Below are 24283 nucleotides of genomic sequence, written 5' to 3'. Positions count from 1 at the left end.
TTAATGCGTGAAAATAAACAATTATGACTAGCTGGCCAATAACCTGAGTAGTAAGAGTTCTCAAAGGTGAGTCAATTGACTATCAAAACAAAAAAGATAAAGCTTCGATCAGTTTTTGTTGTCATTGATGTGTTTTTCGAATTGTATAGTATTGTTCATGATCGTTTTCTTTCTCCATATCTTCAAATAATACTGTTCATGATAAAGTCACCGTATGTGAATGAAAATTTATGTCCTAATTAATAAAATGTTTAAACCAATATATAATCAAACATGGTATTCAAAACTCTCAAGAATCCAATAGAAAATTATAAAGTTCAAATCAATCCCGCCAATACACACTTTCTGTGGCTTGTATATCATGCATGCATGGTACATGATACGAGAGAGGCCTATTCAAACAAAGACATTTTGTGATCACACTACTTTTCCATATTCAATATTATTTTAAACAATTTTTTGGGACATTTTATTATTATTATTATTATTATAAACATTGCAATACAAATGTTTGTAACGAGAATATAATAATGATAAACCCGTAAAAGTGGAAAAGTAGGAAAAGATGGATGGATTGACGAAAAGGAAAAGAAGTATGAAAGAGAGAGAGAACAACTTGGCATCATTCTGATTTGAGAATGATGAACACAAGCGATCCTGCTCTGCCACGTGGATTCTTTTGCTTCACGTGGCAAAAGATGGCCCTACCACTTTATAGAACCTGGGAAATTAACCATATAGCCCCTTGATCAGTTTCCAAAACAAGTTTTTAACCCTGCTCATCACGTGCTCAATTGTCAATTTCACTCTCTCTTTTGTTTTTTATATTTAAACTTGTCAAATTATGGAGGGGAACTTACGGGTACACTCGTTCGGAGAGTTAAACACTCAACCAACTAAGTTTTTAAATAATAATCATCTCTTTTACTATCTCTTTATCTATATATGTACATACACACATATATTTAAATCGAATCTCAATCCGATCTAAAGTTGATAAATAATATTTTTGAAAGTTCAATTTAAAATTTTGATTTGTTCTTTAATGAATTTTTTATTTATTTATCACAATTTAATCGAACATCCAATTTATAGATTAACAAATGATGATTAAAAAAAGTAAGAGAGGAAAGTCAGGAAGAAAAATAAAATATGAACAAAAAAACAAAAATAAGTAAAAATATATATAGGTAAAATATGAACAAAAAAACAAAAAAAAGTAAAAATATATATAGGTATATGACTTTTAAAGAAAAAGAATAATAAAGAGACGGATATGACTCAGCGGTTTACTTGTTGGATTTTGAAGCTTAGTAAACCCAAGATTTGGAATCCGGGTTAATAAAATAAGAGAGAGAAGCGAAGAATAGAAATAATAATATATAAATATTATCTGTTCTAAAATTAAATAAAATAGTTATAACACTTTACATATTATTATATCTATCATATCATACTATTATTAAATTGGATCCACTATATATAAATAATTTATATTCCATTTATTTAACTAATAAATTCCTATCTTGGATTATTGAGTCAAATGTTTCAATCAGTCAAATGTATATATGCGGCGTATAACCTGCAACAAAACTACCGCAGTCACAAGTATGTGGAAGTAACGTCTTTTTGTCATACGCAGCAATTCGTCTTCCTGTACTGTGTAACTTTCAGTTAACGTGGGTCCTATTAACTGAAAAACCCAGGTCGGTAATGCAACCAATCAGGGAAAGCCACGTGGATTTGAGATTCCTAAGGACAAGAATGAAGCGAGACAAAAGTATAGAGAGAGAACTTGAAAAGAAAGAAAACAGGAATCATATGTGGTTTGCTTGAGGAAACACACATTTAAAAGTATACTATGGCGGTGGCAGCTTTTCCTCCTCGTCAAAACCCCAATCAATTCCCCCATTTCTCTTCATCTCTCTCTCCTCTTCTAATTCTCCTCTCTCCATCTCTTCTTTGGATATCTTCTTCAACCTGAGGTCTGTCTCTCTATCTTCCATGACTACTTGTCTAAGTTACATGGGTGTTTACTAGTATGTTCTTTTTTATGTCACATGATCACATTTCAATGATTGGTTTTTCTCTGTCTCATAAACTATTTTTTTCAGCATATGGTTTAAGACTAATACCATTTTGGGGTTTTGTGCAGTCTTGTATATATTATATACATAGTTGTTGATTTCAGAGACTGGTCTCCTTGATTTTTTGAATAGAGGCTGGTCATATATATATTTTCTAGATTTTTTCTGGGAAAAGTTCAGAAGATCGAGGTTCCAAAGTACGTAGATATATATGGCTCCTGTTTCATTGCCTCCTGGCTTCCGGTTCCACCCCACCGACGAAGAACTGGTGGCTTACTATCTCAAGAGAAAAATCAATGGGCGTGAGATCGAACTCGAGGTCATCCCCGAAGTTGATCTCTACAAGTGTGAACCATGGGACTTACCAGGTATATACATACATACATACATACATACATATATATATATATATATATATATATATATATATATATATATTGTTGTTCTCTCATAGCTAGTCACTGTGACATTATCATAGGTATATATATTAGATTGTTACAACCACAAATGATTTGAATATTGCAGGCCTCATAGTTAATTTGAATATTGAGAAATTAATATTAAGGGTACTCTAATTAAAGCATATTAATCTGTTCATATTGCACCACAAGTGGTTGATATATATACTTCATTGTTAATGAAGATTGAGAAATGAAATGACCCAAATTTGCCAAAGTGGCTATGAAGAAAGGTATAATATCCATAGTTGAATTACATGCATATATTATAGTATAAAAATACTATATAAAGCATATATAATATATGCATACTATTACAAAATTCTTTCCTAATTAAAGTCAGTTTTTTTATATTTTTATCTTATATATATACATATATATATATTTCAACATCCTCACAAGGTTGTTTGGTTAAGATTTATTTGCAGTTTAACATATATATATACATATACATATACTATATATATATAGAGAGAGAGAGAGAGAGAATATTAGAGATGTTTTCTTCCGTGGTTGAAGGTGCAGTGGACTAACTTTATTAGTCAAAAATCACATACTTTAGCATAAAATATCTTATAGATAATCTTGTTCATGAAGCTGGTGGAAAAGAAAGTTGCCGAAGAGCTTAGTACTAGGCCGTCTCTACACTTTTGATCGAGCTCCTATTAAAGCAAAAGATACGTACTTATGTCATTATGTGTAGAGAGTATTGAGTCAAAAAGCAAGAAAAAAGAACGCTATTGCATTGTCTCCCACAGGAAAAAAAAAAATTCCTTCTTCTCTTTTCCTCATATTCTGTAGATGGTACCTATAATTATCTAATCCAAACAAGTTTACTAAAAAAATCTAATGACTAATTTCACCTACCGGACGCGTATTGAATTGATAAATTTTATATATGAAGGTGCTTGAAAATATGAAATGGAAAAATATATAAATAAATTTATACATGATGAAGAGTATATTTCCATGCATTTTTAATGAAAAGATAGTTAATTTTCATTTTCAAAGAGCATGTTTGGTATTAATTTGTTGCTATTACATCTAGAGGATACAAAGTAATTCCTTTCACTCTCTGAAATTTTCCCCTATATAAAGATATCTCTAATTCTATTATTAATTTTCTTTGAGGTTTATTAGAATATTGTGACTTGAGTGAGTTTAATTCTGAATTGTGACAGGGAAATCATTATTGCCAAGCAAAGATCTTGAGTGGTATTTCTTTAGTCCTAGAGACCGTAAATACCCCAATGGATCAAGGACTAATCGGGCAACTAAAGGTGGCTATTGGAAGGCCACCGGGAAGGATCGAAAAGTGAACTCACAAATGAGGGCTGTTGGCTTGAAGAAAACCCTAGTTTACTACAGAGGGAGAGCACCACATGGTGGTCGTACCGATTGGGTTATGCATGAATACCGCCTAGATGAAAGAGAATGTGAAACTGCCTCAGGATTGCAGGTTCATCCTTTAACCTCATATTCTATAAAAGCAATCACATATTGTATAATATTTAGATTCTTCAAATAGTACTACACAGTGCACATAGCTCCTGCCATTGCTGGAGAGGGTCAGTAGTACTCGTTCAATAGCGAATATAATTGAATGCATGACATACTTTTTGTTGTAAAATTCTCAGGATGCTTATTCGTTATGCCGGGTGTTCAAGAAGAGTGCAATTGGCACAAAGATTGGAGAGAATTATATTGGCACAACTAGTAAGCACATACCTAGAGATTACTCATCCAGTATTGACCTATACTCTGAAGGAAGAAGTGAAGATTTGGAAAGTTCTAATTATCCAATGCCGTTTGGTGCATGTTCTTCAAGCAATAATATTCATGGGTCATCCATGAATATAAATGGTACTAGTGATGGGAATTGGATGCAGTACTTATCAGAAGAGGCATTTAGTTTTCCCAATCCATCATTTCCAAATTATGGAACCATTTCACACCCCCCATCTAAGGTAATATTAATTTTTAGTGTAATAGTTAGTGTGTATTAGATTAAAAAATCATATACTTATACCTTTTGGCACCTTCCCTTGTGTTTTCAGGTTGATGTAGCAATGGAGTGCGCAAGATTGCAGCATCGGTTATCATTGCCTCCATTGGAGGTGCAGGACTTCCCCCAAGTTGGCTTCACGGATTTTAAAATGCCACCACAGTCAAGTTCACTCCGCGAGAGCACAAATGAAGATGACATTTTGCAGGAAATTTTATCGGTTGCTCATGTATCTCAGGAACTAATAAATCAAGACACATGGGGAGGGATTTATGCTCCTGATAATGAATTTTCATTTCCAGCTCATACTGTCCAAACTCGTGATGACATGAGTTCTTCGATATTTATGGACAATGAAATTCGGGAGGGTCAGAATCCTAGGTGTATCGAGATTGGAGATTTGGATGAAGAATTCAAAATCGAGAGAGGGATTGAGAACTTGAGATGGGTGGGAATGTCCAACCAAGATCTAGAAAAGGTAACTTAGCATGCGTGTGTTACTTAGAAAGGAAAAATATGATTATTAGCCTATAATGAAGCTTTAACCATAGTTTTAATGCTTTCACAAACATTTTACTTGCACATATATTTTCCTTTGAAACAAACTGAATACTTATTTATGTAACTTTTCTTGTATTATGTAGAGCTTTATCGAAGAATACAAGACTGTTCCCATAGAAAATAGTTCGAGTTTTCAAAGGTCAGAAGGGTATGAGGTCCAAGGTATGAGACTGACATGCACCTCATTGTCCTAATTTCCCATGTTGTGGTGTTCATGTCAATTTTTACATTTCTTTTTCTTCTTGTTTTATTCAATGAAAAAATTGATTACTGCAGGTGATCAAACAGATCGTCATAACAACTTCAATGAATTCAATAACATAGAAGTAGACGATTTTTCAGTTGGATTTGGCAACGAAAATCCGACACAGAATTTTCTAGACGATGACAATGTGAATGACTTCTCCAATAGTCCAAGCTTTGAATTTTATGAGAAAATTGAAGTCAATCATGGAATGTTGGTTTCAACTTGCCAAGCAGCCGAGACATTCTTTCATCAACTCGCGCCTTCAGAGACTGTCAAGGTGCAGCTAAACCCGATGACGACACATGAACACCTGATAACAAAATCAGATTCCCAAACAAGACCTAAGGATGGAAGTCCAATTCGTGACAAGTTCACGAGGAAAGTCCAAGCTATGAAGCCATTGAAGAAGATAGTAAGCGATATCGTCACCCTAATTGCACTTCTATTGACTTATTGCATATATTTTGGGGAACATGTGGAGGATGAGCAGTTGAAAAATAGAAGAGAGGAAGAATGTTATCCCAAGATGAAGAAACCAGGAGGAGTGAAGTGGAATAGTAAGAAAAACAAGGTTTTGCATGGTCATGACATGATAGGATGTGTGGTTTTGAATAAGATATGGCCTTGCCTCACCATTATTTTGGCACTTTGTACCATTTGGGTGCACCATGTTGTACCTTCCCCTTGACTATATAGCTTTATATATATGCATGTATTACATGACTAACCGTAGTTGTAGTTAGCCACAAGTTAGCTACCCTTTTCCTAAATTTGGAGCAAATATATCTTAACGTTATTGTATTTTTCATATTGTTATTGTATCAATAAATGAATACAAAATAAATTTTAGTCTTTTCTTAAGTTTTTTTTTTTTTTTTTTTAGCCATTTTCTTAAGTTACTGGTTTCATTTTTGTGAGTTTAATGTGAAATCCATAGAAAATACATTTAAACCCTTTTTTGGTAATCGTTGTCTTCACTGTGCTTTTCGAGTGTCCAATTAGGGACCTCTTCCTTGAGAGCATTTATCTCACGCTACTCTACTGACCAATCCTATTTTCTGTTCCGTAATTTGTATAGATAGTTAAATTTTAGACTTATTTTTAACTTTCTTTATCTAGTTAGATTTTTTTATACAATCTCTTTATTATTATTTTTTAAGCAATCAATTAATTTAGCTTCCGCTTCGTCATATTAAGTTGCAGTAGATTGTTCATGTTAATTAATAGAGTTATAAAAATATAAAAATCTTCTAGTTTGACTTGAATTTTGGTACAAGAATGTACTAGTTCTTTATATCAAGATTGAGTGCTTGCTCGATATTAGAACCTTCAGATTCTTGTCTTTGAGATGAGTTCACAAATGGCATCCGGTAAAGTATCTCTTTTTCTGACTCAAAAGGAAAATTATAACACGGTTATAGGTCAGCTTGGTCGCCAGATCATGTCGACTTGTACCAGAGAAGATAGAGAAAAAACAAAAAAAAGGGGAGAGAAAATACTCTAGATGAAATTTTCTAGAGTTGTATGAATGATTATTGTCCAGAATTGTATGGAGGATTCTAGAATTATGTAATAGTGCATGGATGTATATGAAAGTGTAGAGAAGAGTGGAGAAGTTGGGAAAAAGTTGTAGAGGAGCAATCCTATTGTAGATTAAGATACATCTCAGCCATTCATTAAGGATGGAAATGCCAATAAACAGATAAAAGTAGTCATTTGTAATCGTCAAGTCCTAAAGTGAGCTTGAAAACCTTATAGAGAGAATGAGTAGCTAGCCTAAGCGTGTGTGAGTGTTCAAACCCACCGAGGAGAAGGAAAAGAAAGAAATGGAAGAGAGTGAAGTACTTGGGTGGGTAGTAGAGTAATTTTGGTAAAACAAATACTGATATCAGCATACACTGTGGTAATGGGGCGTGAATATGTGGAAAGGATACGTTTCTAGAACAAAACCCTTAACCAATTACAATTTTAAGATTCATTCGTTTGATATCCGATATATTTCTCACACACACTAATAAATTTTATATAAGAGATTTTTAAAATTTTCATTTAGAAATTGGTTATCTAATAAATAAATTTTGTACACGAAATTGGTGTTTGAAGTAAAAAGATTTTAACAATGCTGAATTTCCATTTGACACGTGGACAAAACAATTCCAATCTATCTCGTAGACGAACTACTATAGAAGGAGTATAATCAATAGAATTTTATTTTTTTATTATTAATTTTTTAACCATTGTTTGAGCATGGTGATCTCTGCTACGAGGTTGACACCAAATTGATAAATTCAAACATAATTATGAGGTTGTTTGGGTTAGATATGAAAATTTAGACACCAAATTATTGATGAGATTGACACTAAACTATTTCACTCATAATAATGAGATTGACACTAAACTATTTCACTCGTGAGGTTGTTTAGGCTAGATATAAAAAATTAGACAATATATTACTTGTCTACGCATTCATCATTCAATATATCGAGGAATTCTATGAAGGGGAGTGTTCTAAAGTTTCAATCCATCTATTTATTTTTCTAAATCAAAATGAGTGCCCACAGTGTCATTTTTTTTTATAAAACTTAAAGTGCATGGAACAAGCGAGGAATTGTTGGAAATCTTTATATATATAAATAATAATTATTATTTTATTGTCCTATGCATAACATTTTCTACAATAGGTTTGCAATGTGATTCTAGATCCTTGATGAATTGGATTGTGATTTCTAATTTGGTGGTCTAATTGGGAGTATGGTTACATACTATTGGATTGTGGTTTTTCAACTTATTTGGTTTTTAATTATTGATATTTAAGTTGTTATGATAGGAAGAAAGACTTAAATATGTTTGTTTGTAAAGAAGTCGTCCATATTGTTGTCATATATAAGGATTTCTAAGGATTTCAAAACTCCCGTTGTTATCATATATAAGAATTCCAAAATTCTTATTTAGCTCTATCCAAGTACAACTCTCAATCAAAATAAAAATATTTTGTGGTTTAATCATCAATTAAGTATGATGAAATTCTCATCTTTAATTAATTAAAGTATTCTTAATTTTTACATCAAATTAAAAGTTAATAATTGGTAGAAGAGGAAGATATATGTACGGTTCCATTTTAATTTCACTCAAATATATCAACTTGGCAAGCTTGAATACAAACCACACCTGCGAGTCTGCGACCTTGTCATTCCCATACATAAGAATAACAACAAAAAAAAAAAAAAAAAAAAAAAAATTGAAAATATTAAAGAAGATAAAAGAATCTACAGTTAGTTTAATCTTTTTTACATCATTATTAAATCTTTTTACAGGTAAGGAATCTTTTTACAGGTAAGGCACACACCTGGCATTTCACAAATGATGGAAAATTTATGGTGAAATCTGCCTGCATTTGAATGGCTGAAAGGTACAGTAAGTGCGTGGTACGAAAGGAAAATTGGAGTTTGTTCGAATGTTCAAGTTTCTAGAGACTGTTATTGTAGCTTAAAGTGAAGGAAAAACTTATTCACTTTGTTTGGAATTGCTGTTATGAGCTGGGTCCAGTATTAACAAATTTAAACAAGGGAAGAATTGTTGAAGATGACGTGAATTTGAGATGTGGCATGGAAGTAGCATCCATTGAGCATGTATTTATTTGGTAGGTGCTCCTATGCTATCAAGATTTGGAACTAATGTTTGCAATTTTATTTTTTATAATTGCATTTCACTTTTTAAAATGAAATAGGCACGTATAAATAAATAATATATAAAACACATTATGGAAAATTGGAAACGAAAAGACAAAAAAAAAATTTGTTTAGCCAAAGCAATGAAAAAAAAAAAAAAAAAAGGTTATTTTTATTTTTTTATTGTGATACTGAAGAGCAGTTGGAAACAAAAAGATAAATAAAAATAAGAGATAAAAAACAACAAACAATATGGAAACAAAACTGAAAGAAGAGCCATTGGAATGAAAAACACAAAAAGTAAACAAAATGTTCTTTTTTTTTTTAATTTGATGGGTGCAGGGGGCTGGCCATTCCACTGCTATCAATAGCGAGTGGGATAGCCAGCACCCATGCGGGGTCATTTTTGGCCAGCGCCAGACAAATGCTTGCCGACCAAATTGACAATAGCCTTTCATACAGCTTCCTGACTACATTGCGGCAGTACGATGTTGTTCAATGCACCAGACTTCGCCATTGCATGTCGCTTTTGCATGCATAGAGGTACGACACCTATAACTAGACTAATGTGGTAGCTTTCTGACAATCATTTAACAGTAGTAAAAAAATCACTAAGAATGTCTCCAAGAATCAGGAATTTCTAATATAAGTCTATTATAGACAACTGAATCACTAATTAACCAAAATGGTTTGCTTTGCTTGTTTTCTTGAGATCACAATGGAAACTAAAAGGAGAAATAAGTAAAAATAATACACACTGACTACTACCAAATAAATGCATTTCCATTGCACTCCAAAATATAATCAGACCATTCAATAACAGCAGAGCTGCAGTCACTGATTGGAAGTCATCAAACATCATGAAGTTAGCAGCTCAAAGGCAAACATTTTCATGGCTCGAGAGAAACTCAACATGTTAGGCAGAGCATCAATAAAATGGTCCATTCGACGAAACATATTCACAGCAAAAAATCTTAGTTTAAACGTCTGACAGGATTTCTGTTCCATGACAAGAAGGTTGGATCCCCCATAGGCCTGCATCAAAAGCAATAAAACCACCTTGAGTGTAAAAAAAAAAAAAAAAAAAGAGTTGTTAAATAACAAGAAATTTTCTGTTCTAAACTGGCCTAAAGACAATGGAAGCATACTATTCAACTTAATAATATATAAAGTTGAAATTTAAGATATTGATGTAACCAACAAGGTGCCAAACATACGCTCTTTCACAATCAGCAAGTGATGAACCAGAATTCCCAGGAAAGAATGACAGAAACAAGCAATTGGCCAACCAAGAGCCCACTAAATTCGACCTACAATTACCCCCAAGTCAAGGAATGGAAATATGAAAAACTTGATCAATAGTAGTTGTTCGCCTAGGTCTATTGTGACATTACATACTTTGTGAGTCACATCGGATGCAGTACTGGACCTCCACATGCAACACAGGCAGCAGGAAGTGACCCCATCATGTTTAAAATTGTTATCCTAGGGAAACCAGACAAATGCTATTGGCATGTGGAACATTTGTAAAATTGGAAGCACTAAGGTAATTTAGACACCTAGATAATTGTATTTGAACGGGATCTTTAGGCCTTCAAGATCGAAGTATAGGATTCTCCAGAGGGAGCCATGTTCATACTGTATCCATATTGGACACCATTACTTTTCAGATACACACAAATGCATGTCCAAAAACTCACGCACCTAAATAATTTGAAAATATATTTGAAACTACCTATCAATACTTAGTTGGATGCTCTTAGACATAATATATTAACATGCTGCCTTTCTGGTACAGGATTACGGTATGTTTGAATATATATGTATATAAATAAACAAAAGGCTTTACTATCAGTGACCAATTTATTAAAAGATAGAAGTTGCACATAATGAATGTAACTCATGTTGATTCAGCATGCCGTGTGAATGCAACATATCCAAGTTTCTTGCATGAGATTTAACATTTCAAATGACATACGAGTATTTGGAATATTTAATAAAATAATAACAATGTTTATGTAATTTCAAATATTTTTCACCGGGAAAAAAAATTAATTGTTTATGTAGTACGTATACATAGACATACAAATATAGTAGTAACCTAGTGGTACTTCTTCACTTTCTAAATAGAAGATCAAAGGTTCAAGCCCCCATGGGGGAAAAGCGGGCGTGTGAGTTTCAACTAGGAAAAAAAAAATTTGCAGTGTGTAAATCAGATTTTGCTCATATCAACTACTATCACTCTAGATTCTGAACTATCAAACAGGTCAAGTAATAGTAATAGCTCCAAACTGGAAGTTATAGAATCTACATGAAAAGGCTTAAGGTTAATATTAGAAACACATATAATCTTTTGTGTTTGGCTAAAGCTAGAAGAATATAGAAAAAACAAGATCAAGGCTAATAAATTTGTAGAAGCTAACTTCCAAATGCAAAACTTCACTGATCTTGAGAGGTGCTAGGTAGGATTCTAAGGTTAGTGACAGTAGAGAGAGATCGAAAATGTATGGCATAGACCGGAAAACCAAAGAATTTGACAATACAAAGAGCAGCATTTAACAACCATGGATGTCCTACTGGTAGCCTAAGTAAATTAAAAAACTCGTTCAACTTACAATATGCTCTCTAATATATCAAATTTCAAAACAAGATTTACTAAGTCTCACAAGAAATAAAAAAATTCCTATTCAATGCAAAGGCAAGGAAAATTTAAATAAATTTGAGCATCAAAACGAATAAGATACTATTGGAACTTTCCACTCACCTTGGATTCATGACATACAGAACTATGAAGCTTATTGTGATAGATAAGCAAAGTCCGCCAACTACAAGGTATGCTATTCCTAGGAAATTATTTTTTCCACCTATCCAACTTGTGGTTGAAAGAACCAACTTCTTTTTGCCCCCAAAACTGTAGGTGTTATAATTGTTCTGTATTACAACTGTTATCTCATCGTTGGGTTCAAAAGCACTTTCATCAATCATTCCATATAGCTTTCTAAAAGTTGGTAATGCTGCAGTTCGCATCCAAACCATAAGCTCATTTTGCTCGCTCAACTGTTGCATGCAGCGTAAAGAAAAAGAATTAAAGTAGCTGAGGCAAAAACTTAAAAGAGAGATATAATAAAAGAAAAATTGGATGAAGTAACTAGATTGAACGAAAAGAAATAAATACTTACAGGTTTGTCCTCCTCAAGTTTTCCACCCCCGATAAGCTTTCCACTCTGGAAATTCTTAGGATAGACATCATCCCCAAATTTTGACTTATCACTTCTCCAAGCTATGAACCTTCTAGTGACATGTATCACATTGTTATTCATCGAAAACACATATGTGTCATTGAACAAACTCCAAGCAACGAGGCCACAAGGAACGATTGGCTGGTTGTTACTTTTGTGTTCAGGTTCACAGTCTCCTGTAACATTCTCGTATGCCCTGCTGAGCAATTGCTTGGCACTTCTACTCTTTATGTATCTGGAAACAAATAGCCACACGTCAGAGATAGAAAAGGTTCAATTTTTCCCGTAATTTAAATGATATATAATTTATGACACAATTTGATGTATATACTGATATTGGAAATCATCTATTGCAAATTTGAAATCAAATTTTAGTGACTCCTGACTTATATACAAATCGAAATGAAGTAAAATATTTGAAAAAGACTTCTGCACTGGGAAAAATCATAACTGGAAACTCAAATAGCTCTCTCAAGGGTAGATTATCATGGAGTAGAAATCACAAGCCTAGGCTAATTGACTCTCCCATTGCCCATACCCAAGGCCGGATGTGAAGAACAGATGGGTTGGTGTCAGGTAGACAACCGACCATAAGAGTCAAGTCAAATCTGTTTGATGAATTCTCATGTAAACAAAAAATAAAAATAAAATAAATAAATAAACCAAATACCAAGGCACAAAAAATTAGGCGAGCAACATGGAACGCAGGACCATTAATCAGTAAGTGTAATGAACTTGTGGATACTATAAAAGGGGGAAAAGTAAAACATCATTTGTTTACAAGAAACAAAATGGAAAGGTGAGAAGGCTAAGGAGTAAAGAGAAGAAATGGTTTATAAAATTATATCTACTCAGGAGGTAAGGATAAGCAAAGGAACGGCGTAGGTATTGTTGTAGACCATTGCAAGAGAGATAAAATTGTAGAAGTACGAAGACAAGGAGAAAGAATAACAGCCATTAAGGTTGTAATAAATACAACTATTCTAAATATAATTAGTGAGAGTGCATCTCAAGGAACAGTAGATGAAACTTTAAAGAAATTATTTTGGGAGTCGATGGATGAAATAATGCAATCCGTACCTAATCATGAGGATATTTTCAAAGGAGTGATTTGAATGGGCATTTAGGTGGTGATTGAGAAGGTCATACAAAAGATACAGTGAGAGCGAAATGAGATAAAAGAAACATTTTTAGACTTTAAAAAAGCATATAACCTGGCTATAGTAAAAACAATTTAAGAATAAGAAGAAGAACATTTAATAACAATTTAAAGCGGGGGGAATAAAACTCAAATTAATTATTGTTTATAAAGAAGACAGGAATCAGTTACTAGCAAGGATTGTAAAGTAATCCCGGTGAAAGCCTCACAAACCAACATATAAGACTTATTAATTATAGGATTTAAATATAAGAAAACATAAAAAGTCATCAAACCAAAAAAGTGGAAAGAACTAGAAGGTAACAAAGAGGTAGTATTTAGACAACGAATATTGAAAAAAAAAAGCAATGGAATTGGAATGATAACATAAATAATCTATGGGGGGGAAATGGAAAGTTATATTAGGAATATGATAAAGGAAATTATAGGGGAAACCAAAGGGAAGAAATTTATCAAAAAAGAAACAGGATGGTGGAGTGATGAGATAAAACAAAGATTACAACAAAAGAGAAAGACTTCCAAAGATTGGCAAAAAACGTAAGCAACAAGAAGATCTAGAAAAGTATAAAAAATTAAAACATGAAGCTAAGAAAATAGTAAGTAAAGCTAAAGAATATGCACTGAATGATTTATATGCAAAACTACGCACAAAGGAGGGTGAAAAAGTTATTTACAAATTAGCAAAGAGTAGAGATAAATCAACTAGAGATGTGGATCAAATTAGATGTATTAAAGATGCAGACGATAGAATATTAGTGAAGGATAATGACATACTAGATAGATGGAAAAATTACTTTCAACACCCTCCTAATGAGGAATATCCTAGAGAAGAAGTGGCAAGTAATGAATTTAGTGTAGGAGTAGCGAGTAAAATGAACAATAAGGAAGTTGGAGACACACTAAAAAAGATGGGTAAAAAAAAAAAAGTGGTTGGGAACTTGGGCAAGATAACATTCCTATTGAAGCATAAAGAGCGATAGGAAGCGTTATAATTGAATGGCTAACAAATTTATTTGACAAGATTCTAGAAGAAGTAAAACTGTCAAATGAGTGGAGGAAGAGCGGGAATACCTATTTACAAATACAAAGGGGATATACAAAATTGCAATAACTATCAAGGTATTAAATTAATGAGTCATACAATGTAACTATGGGAAAAGGTGATAGAACAATAATTAAGGAAGGAATCCACTGTGGCCGATGACCAATTTGGATTTATGTCAGGAATATCCACAATGGAAGCTATTTACTTGTGAACAATTAGTCGAAGAATGTAGGAGTAATATATGGTCTACATATGGTCTTCATAGAGTCATAGACCAAGAGAGAGCTTACTATAGGGTGCCGAGGGATATAATTAGGTGGGCTTTACAAAGAAAAGAAATTCCTTTGGATATGATAAAGATTATTCAAGATATGTACCTAAATACTGCAAGTATAGTTTGCACTACATGAGGTGAGACTATAGATTTTCTAATAAATGTGTGGTTGCACCAAGAGTCTACACTAAGTCCATATTTATTCTCATCACAAAATATTTACAAGAAAACATTCCTCGGTGCAAGTTGTTTGCTGATGACATGGTATTATTGGACACTTCTAAAGAGAAAGCAATTAAATTAGAAAAGTGGAGAGACGTGTTAGAAAAGGGTTGAGGGTTAGTAGAGCTAAAACTAAGTATGGAATGCATATTCAGTAAAGGGTTGGATATTAATGAGGTAATGATTACACTTCAAAATCTAAGGATTATCCAAAGTGAACATTTTCAGTATTTAGGGATATTAATAAAAAGGATGGTGAGATAGATGGTGATATAACTAGTAGATTTGGCGCAGGTTGGACAAAATGGAGGGAAGCTAGTGGCATTTTGCGTGATAAACAAATGCCATATAAACTAAAAGGAAAATTTATAGAACAATTATTAGGCCAACTATTTTATATGGCACACAGTGTTAGGCATTTAAAAATAAATAAATAAATAAATAAAAACAAGAACAACAAATTCATGTAGCGGAAGTGAGGATGTTAAGATGGATGATAGAGTGGTTGCTGGTTCTTCAACCGGTGGCTCCTTCGGTGACGCACAAGTTTTTGTCACAGTCATGATACCATAAAATAATTGTGTATTTTCCTTAAAGGCCCTTGTTTGTTTCAACATCTTACGACCCCACAAAAGTCATTTCAACATCTTTTTAGCCTTTCAATCCCTACTGGTGGATAATACTACCACTTCAGCTTCACACAAGATATTTAATCTTGGTTCAATTTGTACAAGAAAATTCTACGCATTAGTGTATTTGGCAACAGCAGGGTGCCAAATTCAACCTACTGGTACCTTAACATTGGGAATTCGGCACCCTGCTGTTGGTTCAATTTGAACATCAGAAATCAAGCCTCATTGATATACTAGTGCTACCTAAATTAACTCCATATAATCAACAAAAATATAACATACCGCCGATGGTTCTGGTAGAAGTTGTCAAGCTGATAATATATATAAATAGGAGGTCGCATTTTTTTTGGAACCTGAAAAAAATCAAGGAATTCATTTGATGCAATAAAATGTTAAGCTCAAAAGGAGAGAAGAAAAAAAAGGGGGAGGGGGATGAAATAACTTCTAGAAATTGGACTAACAATCAATTTCCTGATGCATGTTTTGTTAGTTTGGGTGCTTTGGATATATGGCAGTGCATCATCGGAAGGAATGCAGTCCTTGTCATATCGGTCTACAATTTCCACCACCTACATGTAAAATAAAGAGATAGTTCATGTAAATATCAGTCAGATGCGGGCTACAAAACTTCACCAAGGCAATAATGAGAATGATCTAAGATAATACACTCTCTGATGCAAACAAAGAAATGAGGCCGAAAAAGATGAAGGCAGTTCCAATAGAGACGAATGCTGTAATGACCTGAAACCATGTGAGAGAGAGAAAGAGAGAGTCAGCAAAAGTCCAGGGAAGAAAATGTTTTTCTAAAACAGTATGTTAAGCTTGACATATCATCACTCATACCGATCCAGGAGTAAGAATTGGTTTCCAAGCAGGAAGCTCTTGCTGTGTAAACCTGGAATCTGAAACATATATAAATAATAATAATAATAATAATAAATAAGCCAAATTGTTTATTCAAAAAAAAAAAAATTCAAAACAAACAAAATCAATGGAAATTTAGCCGTCAATTCTGAAAATACCTTCATCAACTCCTAGAATTAGGGTATTGAGATTGCAAAAAGTGAGAAAAGGCCCCCAATATTTGTGATGAAAATCTCTGACTATTTTGAAAAGTGAGTGTTATGTGCTATTGAAAAAATGAATTAATTTCACTTTTTCAGTACCAGAGACATGAGGAAGAACCACCATCCAACTTTCCTAAATATGACGAGGCTGATTTTCAATTTTAACAATTTTCAGAAACCTATGATGACATAAACCATGAGATTCAGTATTACCTACTGAGAGAGAGAGAGAGAGAGAAATTCAGTACTTAATCTTCTTTCTTTCGCAGCACCCAGATGATGAAAGACGAATCTCCAATTTTACTCACCAAAAGAAAAGAGAATAGACTGAAATGTGTTATTTACTTATCCTAAAAAAATATAAATGAAGACGAAATGTGTTATTTACTTATCCTAAAAAAATATAAATGAAGACGAAATGTGTACATGGTCCTATGCTGTCTCACGATACCTCAATGCTAAAATTTCCAGTTACCTTAGGAGCTTCAACCAAAATTGTAATTTTGGAACTACATGGAATTCCCGAACTTGAATAAAACTATTAATGTTATGTTCAAATTGGTGAAAATTTAGTTTAAAAGTTTAAGTTAATCTTTCTCCAATTCCAATTCCAAGACACCAATTCTATGCAACCACATAAGTAACTTTTGTTGAATTTTGAAGCTACTCACTGTGCCCTGTAGCTCTTCATAACTCATCAAGATCCATCACGAGCAATCAATAGTTCATTCAAATTTCATTTATCATAATGGAACCGTATCAATATCACATTACTCGATTAAATTCCCAATCAAAGACACCCAAACTTATAAGTTAAATGTTTTAAAAAAATATATCCCACGTGTTTAAACTGTGGCCTTTTGGCACCAACCAAATGAGTAATTTCCTTTTATATTCAAACTGTGTACATAATATGGATTTTTTTACCATAATATTTATATTGTCTTGTCAGAATTAACATTCTTGATCAATCCCGCCAAAGAGAAAACATTCTTGGTTTGTACCATAACCTATATAAACTTTGCAAACAGAACATTTAACAATGACGGAAATACTATTCTAAAAACATTATTGCATGAATTAATTCAAATCAACCAGAACACACAAAGTACAGAATTACCCGATAAAATTCCACACAAAAAAATAATAATAATAATTGCGAAGAGAAATTGAACAAATTGCGAAAAAAGAAAAGAAAAGAAAGAAACCAAGAACGTACATTTGGGTAAATTGGATATCCTCTGGGCAGCCGCAGAAGATGGAAGCAAGTTATCAGCCTCCTTGTTCTCCGTGTTCATCTTTGAGGAATTTTATATATACAGAAGAGAGAGAAAATGAGAAACAAATTAGGTAAAGAAAAAAAATGGAAAATTGTAATTGGGCATCTTTTAATTTATTCAAGAGGAAAAAAGAATGAAAGAGAAAATGAAATTACATTTTCTGCTCAAACATTGACAAGAGTTTCCTTCCCTTTCCTTCCTCTGTTCTTCTTTTCTTGGTGTATCGTCCTCGGGACCGTTTGTTTCGCCAAAGGAAATGGGGTTGGCGAACAACGGCTGTGAAGTCGAAACCCACCAAACACGCGTTTAAACGCGGTTTAGTTCGCACGAGGGAACACACAAATCTCAGTCTCACCCATTTTAGGAGAACCATGCTCTACTCAGTTGTTCAACGATGAAAGCAACCAAAAGAAAAACAAGCTAACCTTACATACCTCTGATTTATTAGTACTATTATTGTATATTTTGTAACACTATGACACCTTTGTTAATTTTTGTTTTTTTATTTTTTCGTTTTCTTTTTTCCGTTATTTTCAACAAATATTAACCTTACTTTCTTTATTCTTCTTTTTTTTAAAAAGATTAAACAACTGTATATATGTATATAGTGAATAGTACATAAGAGCCTCAGGCGAAAACAAGCCCATATAGAGCAAATCAAAAGAAAACTAAAGAAGCCCAAATATAGCCACAACACTCAACCTTAGTCCATAACACGGCCCAAACTTAATAAATATCCTAAATTAACTAACTAAATTATAGTCGCTAGTTAAGGTTTCAGAGCAGAAGTTAATGGAGGATTTTGATCCTCAATCCGGTGGACGTGGAGGAGGTCTGCAGCAAGAAGGAGGTAGATTCCAGTCTTGAAGAATTTGCCTTGAAGCAGTACAATCTTTTAAGAACCCTAGTTGAAGAATTGAAGAAATACTACAACTAATTATTGCCAATGTAGCTCGCTAAGAAGATTTCTTCCCCTTGAAAATGCAATGTTTCGTTCTTCCTATGAATGGTACACCATATAAGAAAGACACTTTTCGGTACAAGTTGAATGATGTATTTGCCTTGCATCGGATACTGATCCAAGAAACCAAAGGATCCCAATTTTGGGTTGAAGAATAGAGCCTGCACTTGTCTCGAATAAATCTCCAAATTGGAGAGATGAAGTTGCATGATGATCATGAGATTTTGGGGATGATTCACACAAGGCACATAGATTGTTGTCAAGTGTTGGCAGTCTTGATTGAACAGCAAGCCACAAATTGAACTTCATACGTGGGATTATTAGAGATTTCCAAACTAAGTTGTGCTATGTGACATGAGTAAGCTGTCCTGCAAGATGAACAGAGGTATGTTTTGTTGGAGGCACAGCGGAAGCAAAAGAAAGAAAGAAAACAACAATGCAAACCACAACACAAGATGTATACGGGGTTCACCCAAAATCAGGGTTACATCCACGGATTAAAAAAGATTCACTATATATGTAGAGATATTATAATAGTAGAGAATTTTAACATCGGACCATGCACACAAACTCTTGACTGGTTCTCCGTGTACTCCATGGGACTCCCTCTCGCCATCAGTGTTCACTCTACCAAACTCATAACTCACCCCTACCATCAACATACTTCTCCATGAGGCTACATCTCTCTCAACAATAGCCTAAGTATCTATTTATAGAGTCACATACCCAATTCCTTTGTGGATAAGAATTACAATTTCTTATACCTCAATTCACGTCTCTATAAGAAATTACTATAAAAAATACACTTTAAAATAGAAACTAATAATAATGAGGATTTGAGACATAATTCCTAACATGTTTGTGGCTGTAAGTACCTGTTGACGAGGCAATCCAGACAAGTTTTGTCATTTCTGGATGCACATGGTGGAGGTAATTGTAGAAGTTCTGGGATGGCCGTGGTAAGACAACGAGGGAAAGATCAAGAGTTATTTATAATGAAAGAGTCCATTATGGCGTCATCACTGAATCCAGACTCAGTATGAATTTAGGGAGAAAATCTTGAGCATAGAGGCCCCAGGAGCCTAATTGTCCAACCAGAATGAAGTATCAGATCCATTTCCAAAGATGTGTTTGATGAAAAGCCTTGCAATGTGCCTTAGTTGAAGGATGTTCCTCCAACTCCATAAATATGGTTGTGGAATCTTAAGACTCCAGAGATTTCTAGACTTGATAAGATGGGTTCTACAACAAATAATATTCCAAATCTTATCAGTGGTATGTGTCTAAATGTCCCAAATATATATCAGAATCATAGCTCTGTTGAAGATTATAGGTTTGGAATACCTAAACCACCAGCTTCTTTGGGCTTGCACATTGCAGACCAAGCAACCTTTGCACCAGATACTTTCATCTCTAGATCAGACTACAGAAAATATCTGAATATTCTATTGAGCTGGATCACTCCCATTGGTAGAATAAAAATGTTAGACTAGTAGAGTTGTGTTGAGACCAAAATAGAATTGATGAGCTACAATCTATCTGCATAGGAGAAGGATCTTAATGACCAATGTGTATTGCGATGAGTGATTTTTTCAATGATGTGTCTCTAATATGAGGTTTTCAGGTTTGTGGAGATCCATGGGACTCCAAGGTATTTAACTGGTAGGGTGCCATTCTCAATGCCAATGAGATTTGTAATGGTTTAAGAAAACAGTACTTACAAGGCTTATAGTGCCTATGGATAATAAAAAGGTTAAAATTATAAAACTCCCTATATATATTTTTATTTAGTTGGTATTCACACACACTGGGACTTGAATCCCTGAGATCAAGTAAGGCCTAATATCGTTAAGTCACTGATCTGTTGGTAACTCCTTATATTTTTAAAATCATACATAACACTCCTTTAAAAAAAAAAAAAAACCACCTTAAACTTACAAAATTTATCAAGTTACTCTCAAACTTGTAATCCCATTCAATGAGTTGTGAAATGTCAAATTTGACCTTACTGTTTAATATTAAATTAAAAGTTATAATTATTATTTTAAAATTATAAAATGCCCTTGTCTTTTTCTCAAGTAATTTGAAAGTCAAAATTGCAAGGCTAAATTTAACATTTCACATTCTATTTAATGGGTCAGAGGGATTTGGAGTTAGCTTGATAAGTTTAGTTGGTTAACCATGGTTTTTTGCACAATTTTAAAAGTAGAGGTGAATTTTGTAATTATAACCAATAATATCTGACAAATGAAATGACTAAAACGCCCCTACAAAATTTGCTTATTTTTTATTTTTTGGTTAAAAAGGTAAGCTTACAACATTTGCTTATGTTTAATCGACATTCACGCAACCCCCGCCTTATATCACCGAACGCTTCTCTCTCTCCACCCGTCCACCTCCATCACCGCCCCCCCTGTCTCTATACCGTAACAACCGTCTCCGTGTGTGTTTCTTCATCGATAGAGAAACATTTCCAGCCATCTTCGATCAAATCCCCGAGGTCACGTTTCTCTCTCTAAATTTTACATGTAACTGCTCTTACTTCGATTTTACTCGGTCATATCTAAAATATATTGGTGTCAATGCAGAGTTCTTCAACTTCTGGATTGATTCCATCTACAATTGGTCAATTTCTGGATTTTCTTAACGAGTGTTGGACTCAATTTCGTGCCACAGGTATGCGAAAAGAGGGTTGTTATACACATTATATTTATATATTTCCTATCGGAAACAGATCGTGGGATTGTTTCTAAAATTGATTAAGGAAATGATATTCTGAAACTTAATTGAGAATTGGATTGTGTGAAGCTTATATTGGATGATTATATTGACTGTAAAACTTGGAGCACTATGATACCAATTGTTTTGTTTATACCGAGAATACATTATACTCATCATCGTTACCAAGTTCTTCACAGTGTTCTCAGAATCAGTTTGTTCAATAGATTTACCTAGCTAGGGTTCAACTAACAGATCAATTTTATCTGTATTTTATTCATTATTTCTTTGATTGTCAACTGTCAATCTGGTAATGAGTTTATTCACCTCCAAAACTCTTCAGTGGCAAATTTGACTCCATAACCTATATCATGTCAGGCTTGTTAATTTTTGAACAACATTGCCTGCCATGAAGCAGACAACATGGTGTCAAATTCTATTTCAATATATAAGATAAGGAAATAAGAAATGGAATAAAGGCCATATTTCTTGAATAGCAAGTGGGCCTCTTCACAAATAAAATGTTTAAATACATATTCTTTAATGTTTATATGTAAATATATAATTTGTAACCTCTTTTTTTTTTTAGATTTTAAGTTTACGAATTAGAATTTATATTTAATATGTATGTTAAATATGTATATAATATCTAATTATGTATTTAATGAAAAAAAAATATATAGAAAATGTTATTTCTGTTATGTCCGTGAAAGTTTTCTTGGGCATAATTCTGGAACATCCATTTCTGGGGCGATGCATCCATTTTTGTGGCGATATTCAACGTGTCGACAGGGATAATCAGTACTGGAATTATGTTGATTCCGGTGAATCTAAAGGTCTTGGGCATAATTCCTGGGTTCATTGCGATCCTGATTGTTGCTTTCTTGGTGGAAGTCATGGTGGAGTTCCTATGTAGGAACACGCTTTCCAGTGAGTCGAATACCTACTGTCGCCTCATGGCCGAGTCATTTGGAAAGTTTGGATCAGTTGCTCTGCAACTTTGTGTCATCATATCCAATCTTGGTGCTCCGGTCATTTATTTGATCATAATTAGTTAGTGGGTATATACTTACCGAACAACCACCATACCTTTTTACCAACTACTTAGGGTTGGCTACATGAATCTCATATTTCAATTTCGCTCTATTTAAGTCTATAGTCTCAATCAATTCACATCCTATCATATCCTTTCTTACTTACTCTACCCACGTTAACTTTGGTCTTCCTTTTCTCCTAATATTACCCTCAATGTGGACTGTATTGGCGTACTTAAAGGTCGTCTTTGCACGTGTGGACATTCACTTACTGAACTTGGGTTTTAATTGTTTCTCCAAACTCAGGAATCTACTTCCTCGGATTTGTGTTATAAGCTCACAGAAAAGGATTGATGCCCCAGGATTTGAACACTGGGTTAACACCAATGTCCTTATGCCAACTTAGCTACGCGATATCGATTGCTTCTCTTTGTGAATGGAGACAAGCTATTATCAATTGTTGTCCTCGTTATTGTCTATACTGTGGTTTATATGAGTTTGTTAGCTATGTCTCAGACTATTCCTCAGTGGGGGTGTCATACTACCTAACTATTGGTAATAGTATGTGCTATGGCTTATAGATAAGACTCGATGTATGTAAGTATTCTTCATTGGGTACTCATTTTGCCCGGTATTGATGATTTCTCCAGTTGCTTTCTTACATACTACCTTTTCTTTAATCTTACAAAAACTGATAAGACATTCAGATTAAAATTCCCGTGTGTAGACTAAGGGTACTAAAAGTACTTTTGTCTGTCCGAAGAGTTTTAGTTGAATGGTTCACAACATGCTACTTTAGCTGAATAATTTTTATTTTCTTAAAACAAGATAATGTTGTTTGATGAAAGATTACATGACTTGACATGCTGTGAGCCAATGTAGTAAGTAATACTAGAGAGGATCTAATTTCTGTATGGCAGTCTACTGTCATTGTCTGTTTGTACATATTGTTAAAATCTAGAAATTTGTTTTTTCAGACTTGAGAGAAGCATAAGAGCCATGAGGATCTACGGTAAACACATCTTTCCGCGTCAGATCATTCTTTTCGCTTCCGGGTATGCATCTTTATATCTGCCACCACTTTTTCAAATATACATATATATACACACACATGTTGGTTGATTGTGCGTGTATATAATAGGCTTCTCTTCCTGGCTTCAACGACATACGATGTTCACAGATCCATCAAGAACAACCAAACACCCCCTTCAAAAGAACAGGTCCAAGCCCTTGAAGATTACATCAGATCCGTGCGCAAATCTCCTTAAGGAGTTACTCTTGTATTATTCTCACCCCCATTACTCTTTGTATCATACTCACGTGTATTGTCAAGTTTGTAAACTCAAAACTGTAACACTTATTGTACTTGCATGTTTTCTATTGAACCAAATTGCCAATGAATTCATGATCCCCTTAATTTATATTGTATTTCTACATTTGGGCACAGACTTACAAGAATTCATCCTTAATATGCTAGGTGCAAAAATATTTAATCGATTTTTTTTAAAAAGTTATTTACACTTGGATTGACGGGAATTTATCATTATGTGAGTAAATGTGGTCTTGGCAAGTGGTTTAGAGCATCCGGGTGGGAACCAAAGTAGATTACATCAGCATGAGAGAGAG

The 24283-nt window shown here is 33.7% G+C and overlaps 2 protein-coding genes and 1 long non-coding RNA gene across 4 annotated transcripts; 2 read left to right on the top strand and 1 right to left on the bottom strand.

The window, feature by feature from the left end:
* The first annotated feature begins 1899 nt into the window (after nucleotides 1-1899).
* On the top strand, nucleotides 1900-6403 carry LOC132286587 (NAC domain-containing protein 54-like). Its single transcript, XM_059788945.1, has 7 exons — nucleotides 1900-1985; nucleotides 2156-2455; nucleotides 3727-4004; nucleotides 4183-4512; nucleotides 4603-5028; nucleotides 5195-5273; nucleotides 5388-6403. The coding sequence occupies exons 2-7, from the start codon at nucleotides 2299-2301 to the stop codon at nucleotides 6044-6046; spliced, it is 1929 nt and encodes a 642-aa protein (XP_059644928.1). The 5' UTR covers nucleotides 1900-1985; nucleotides 2156-2298; the 3' UTR covers nucleotides 6047-6403.
* Nucleotides 6404-9663: 3260 nt separating this feature from the next.
* LOC132284697 (ALA-interacting subunit 1-like) lies at nucleotides 9664-18366 on the bottom strand. 2 transcript variants are annotated; one of them, XM_059786817.1, is made up of 9 exons: nucleotides 18100-18366; nucleotides 17884-17962; nucleotides 16441-16499; nucleotides 16264-16338; nucleotides 16059-16166; nucleotides 15880-15950; nucleotides 12206-12500; nucleotides 11791-12083; nucleotides 9664-10061 (listed from the first exon to the last, which is right to left on the bottom strand). In XM_059786817.1, the coding sequence occupies exons 2-9, from the start codon at nucleotides 17960-17962 to the stop codon at nucleotides 10001-10003; spliced, it is 1041 nt and encodes a 346-aa protein (XP_059642800.1). In that variant the 5' UTR covers nucleotides 18100-18366; the 3' UTR covers nucleotides 9664-10000. The 2 variants fall into 2 exon arrangements, with proteins under 2 accessions (XP_059642800.1, XP_059642801.1); XM_059786818.1 differs by having other exon boundaries at nucleotides 16441-16492; nucleotides 18100-18365.
* Nucleotides 18367-21234: 2868 nt separating this feature from the next.
* LOC132285770 (uncharacterized) lies at nucleotides 21235-24078 on the top strand. The gene is made up of 4 exons (XR_009472604.1): nucleotides 21235-21405; nucleotides 21494-21581; nucleotides 23635-23712; nucleotides 23799-24078. It is a non-coding gene; the product is annotated as an uncharacterized LOC132285770 (long non-coding RNA).
* The last annotated feature ends 205 nt before the right edge of the window (nucleotides 24079-24283 follow it).

This window comes from Cornus florida, unplaced genomic scaffold (assembly GCF_030987335.1).
Source record: "Cornus florida cultivar Cherokee Brave unplaced genomic scaffold, ASM3098733v1 CherokeeBrave_3.0.0_Hap2_Chr11, whole genome shotgun sequence".
NCBI lineage: Eukaryota > Viridiplantae > Streptophyta > Magnoliopsida > Cornales > Cornaceae > Cornus > Cornus florida.
This window is presented reverse-complemented; position numbering and strand designations above follow the sequence as displayed.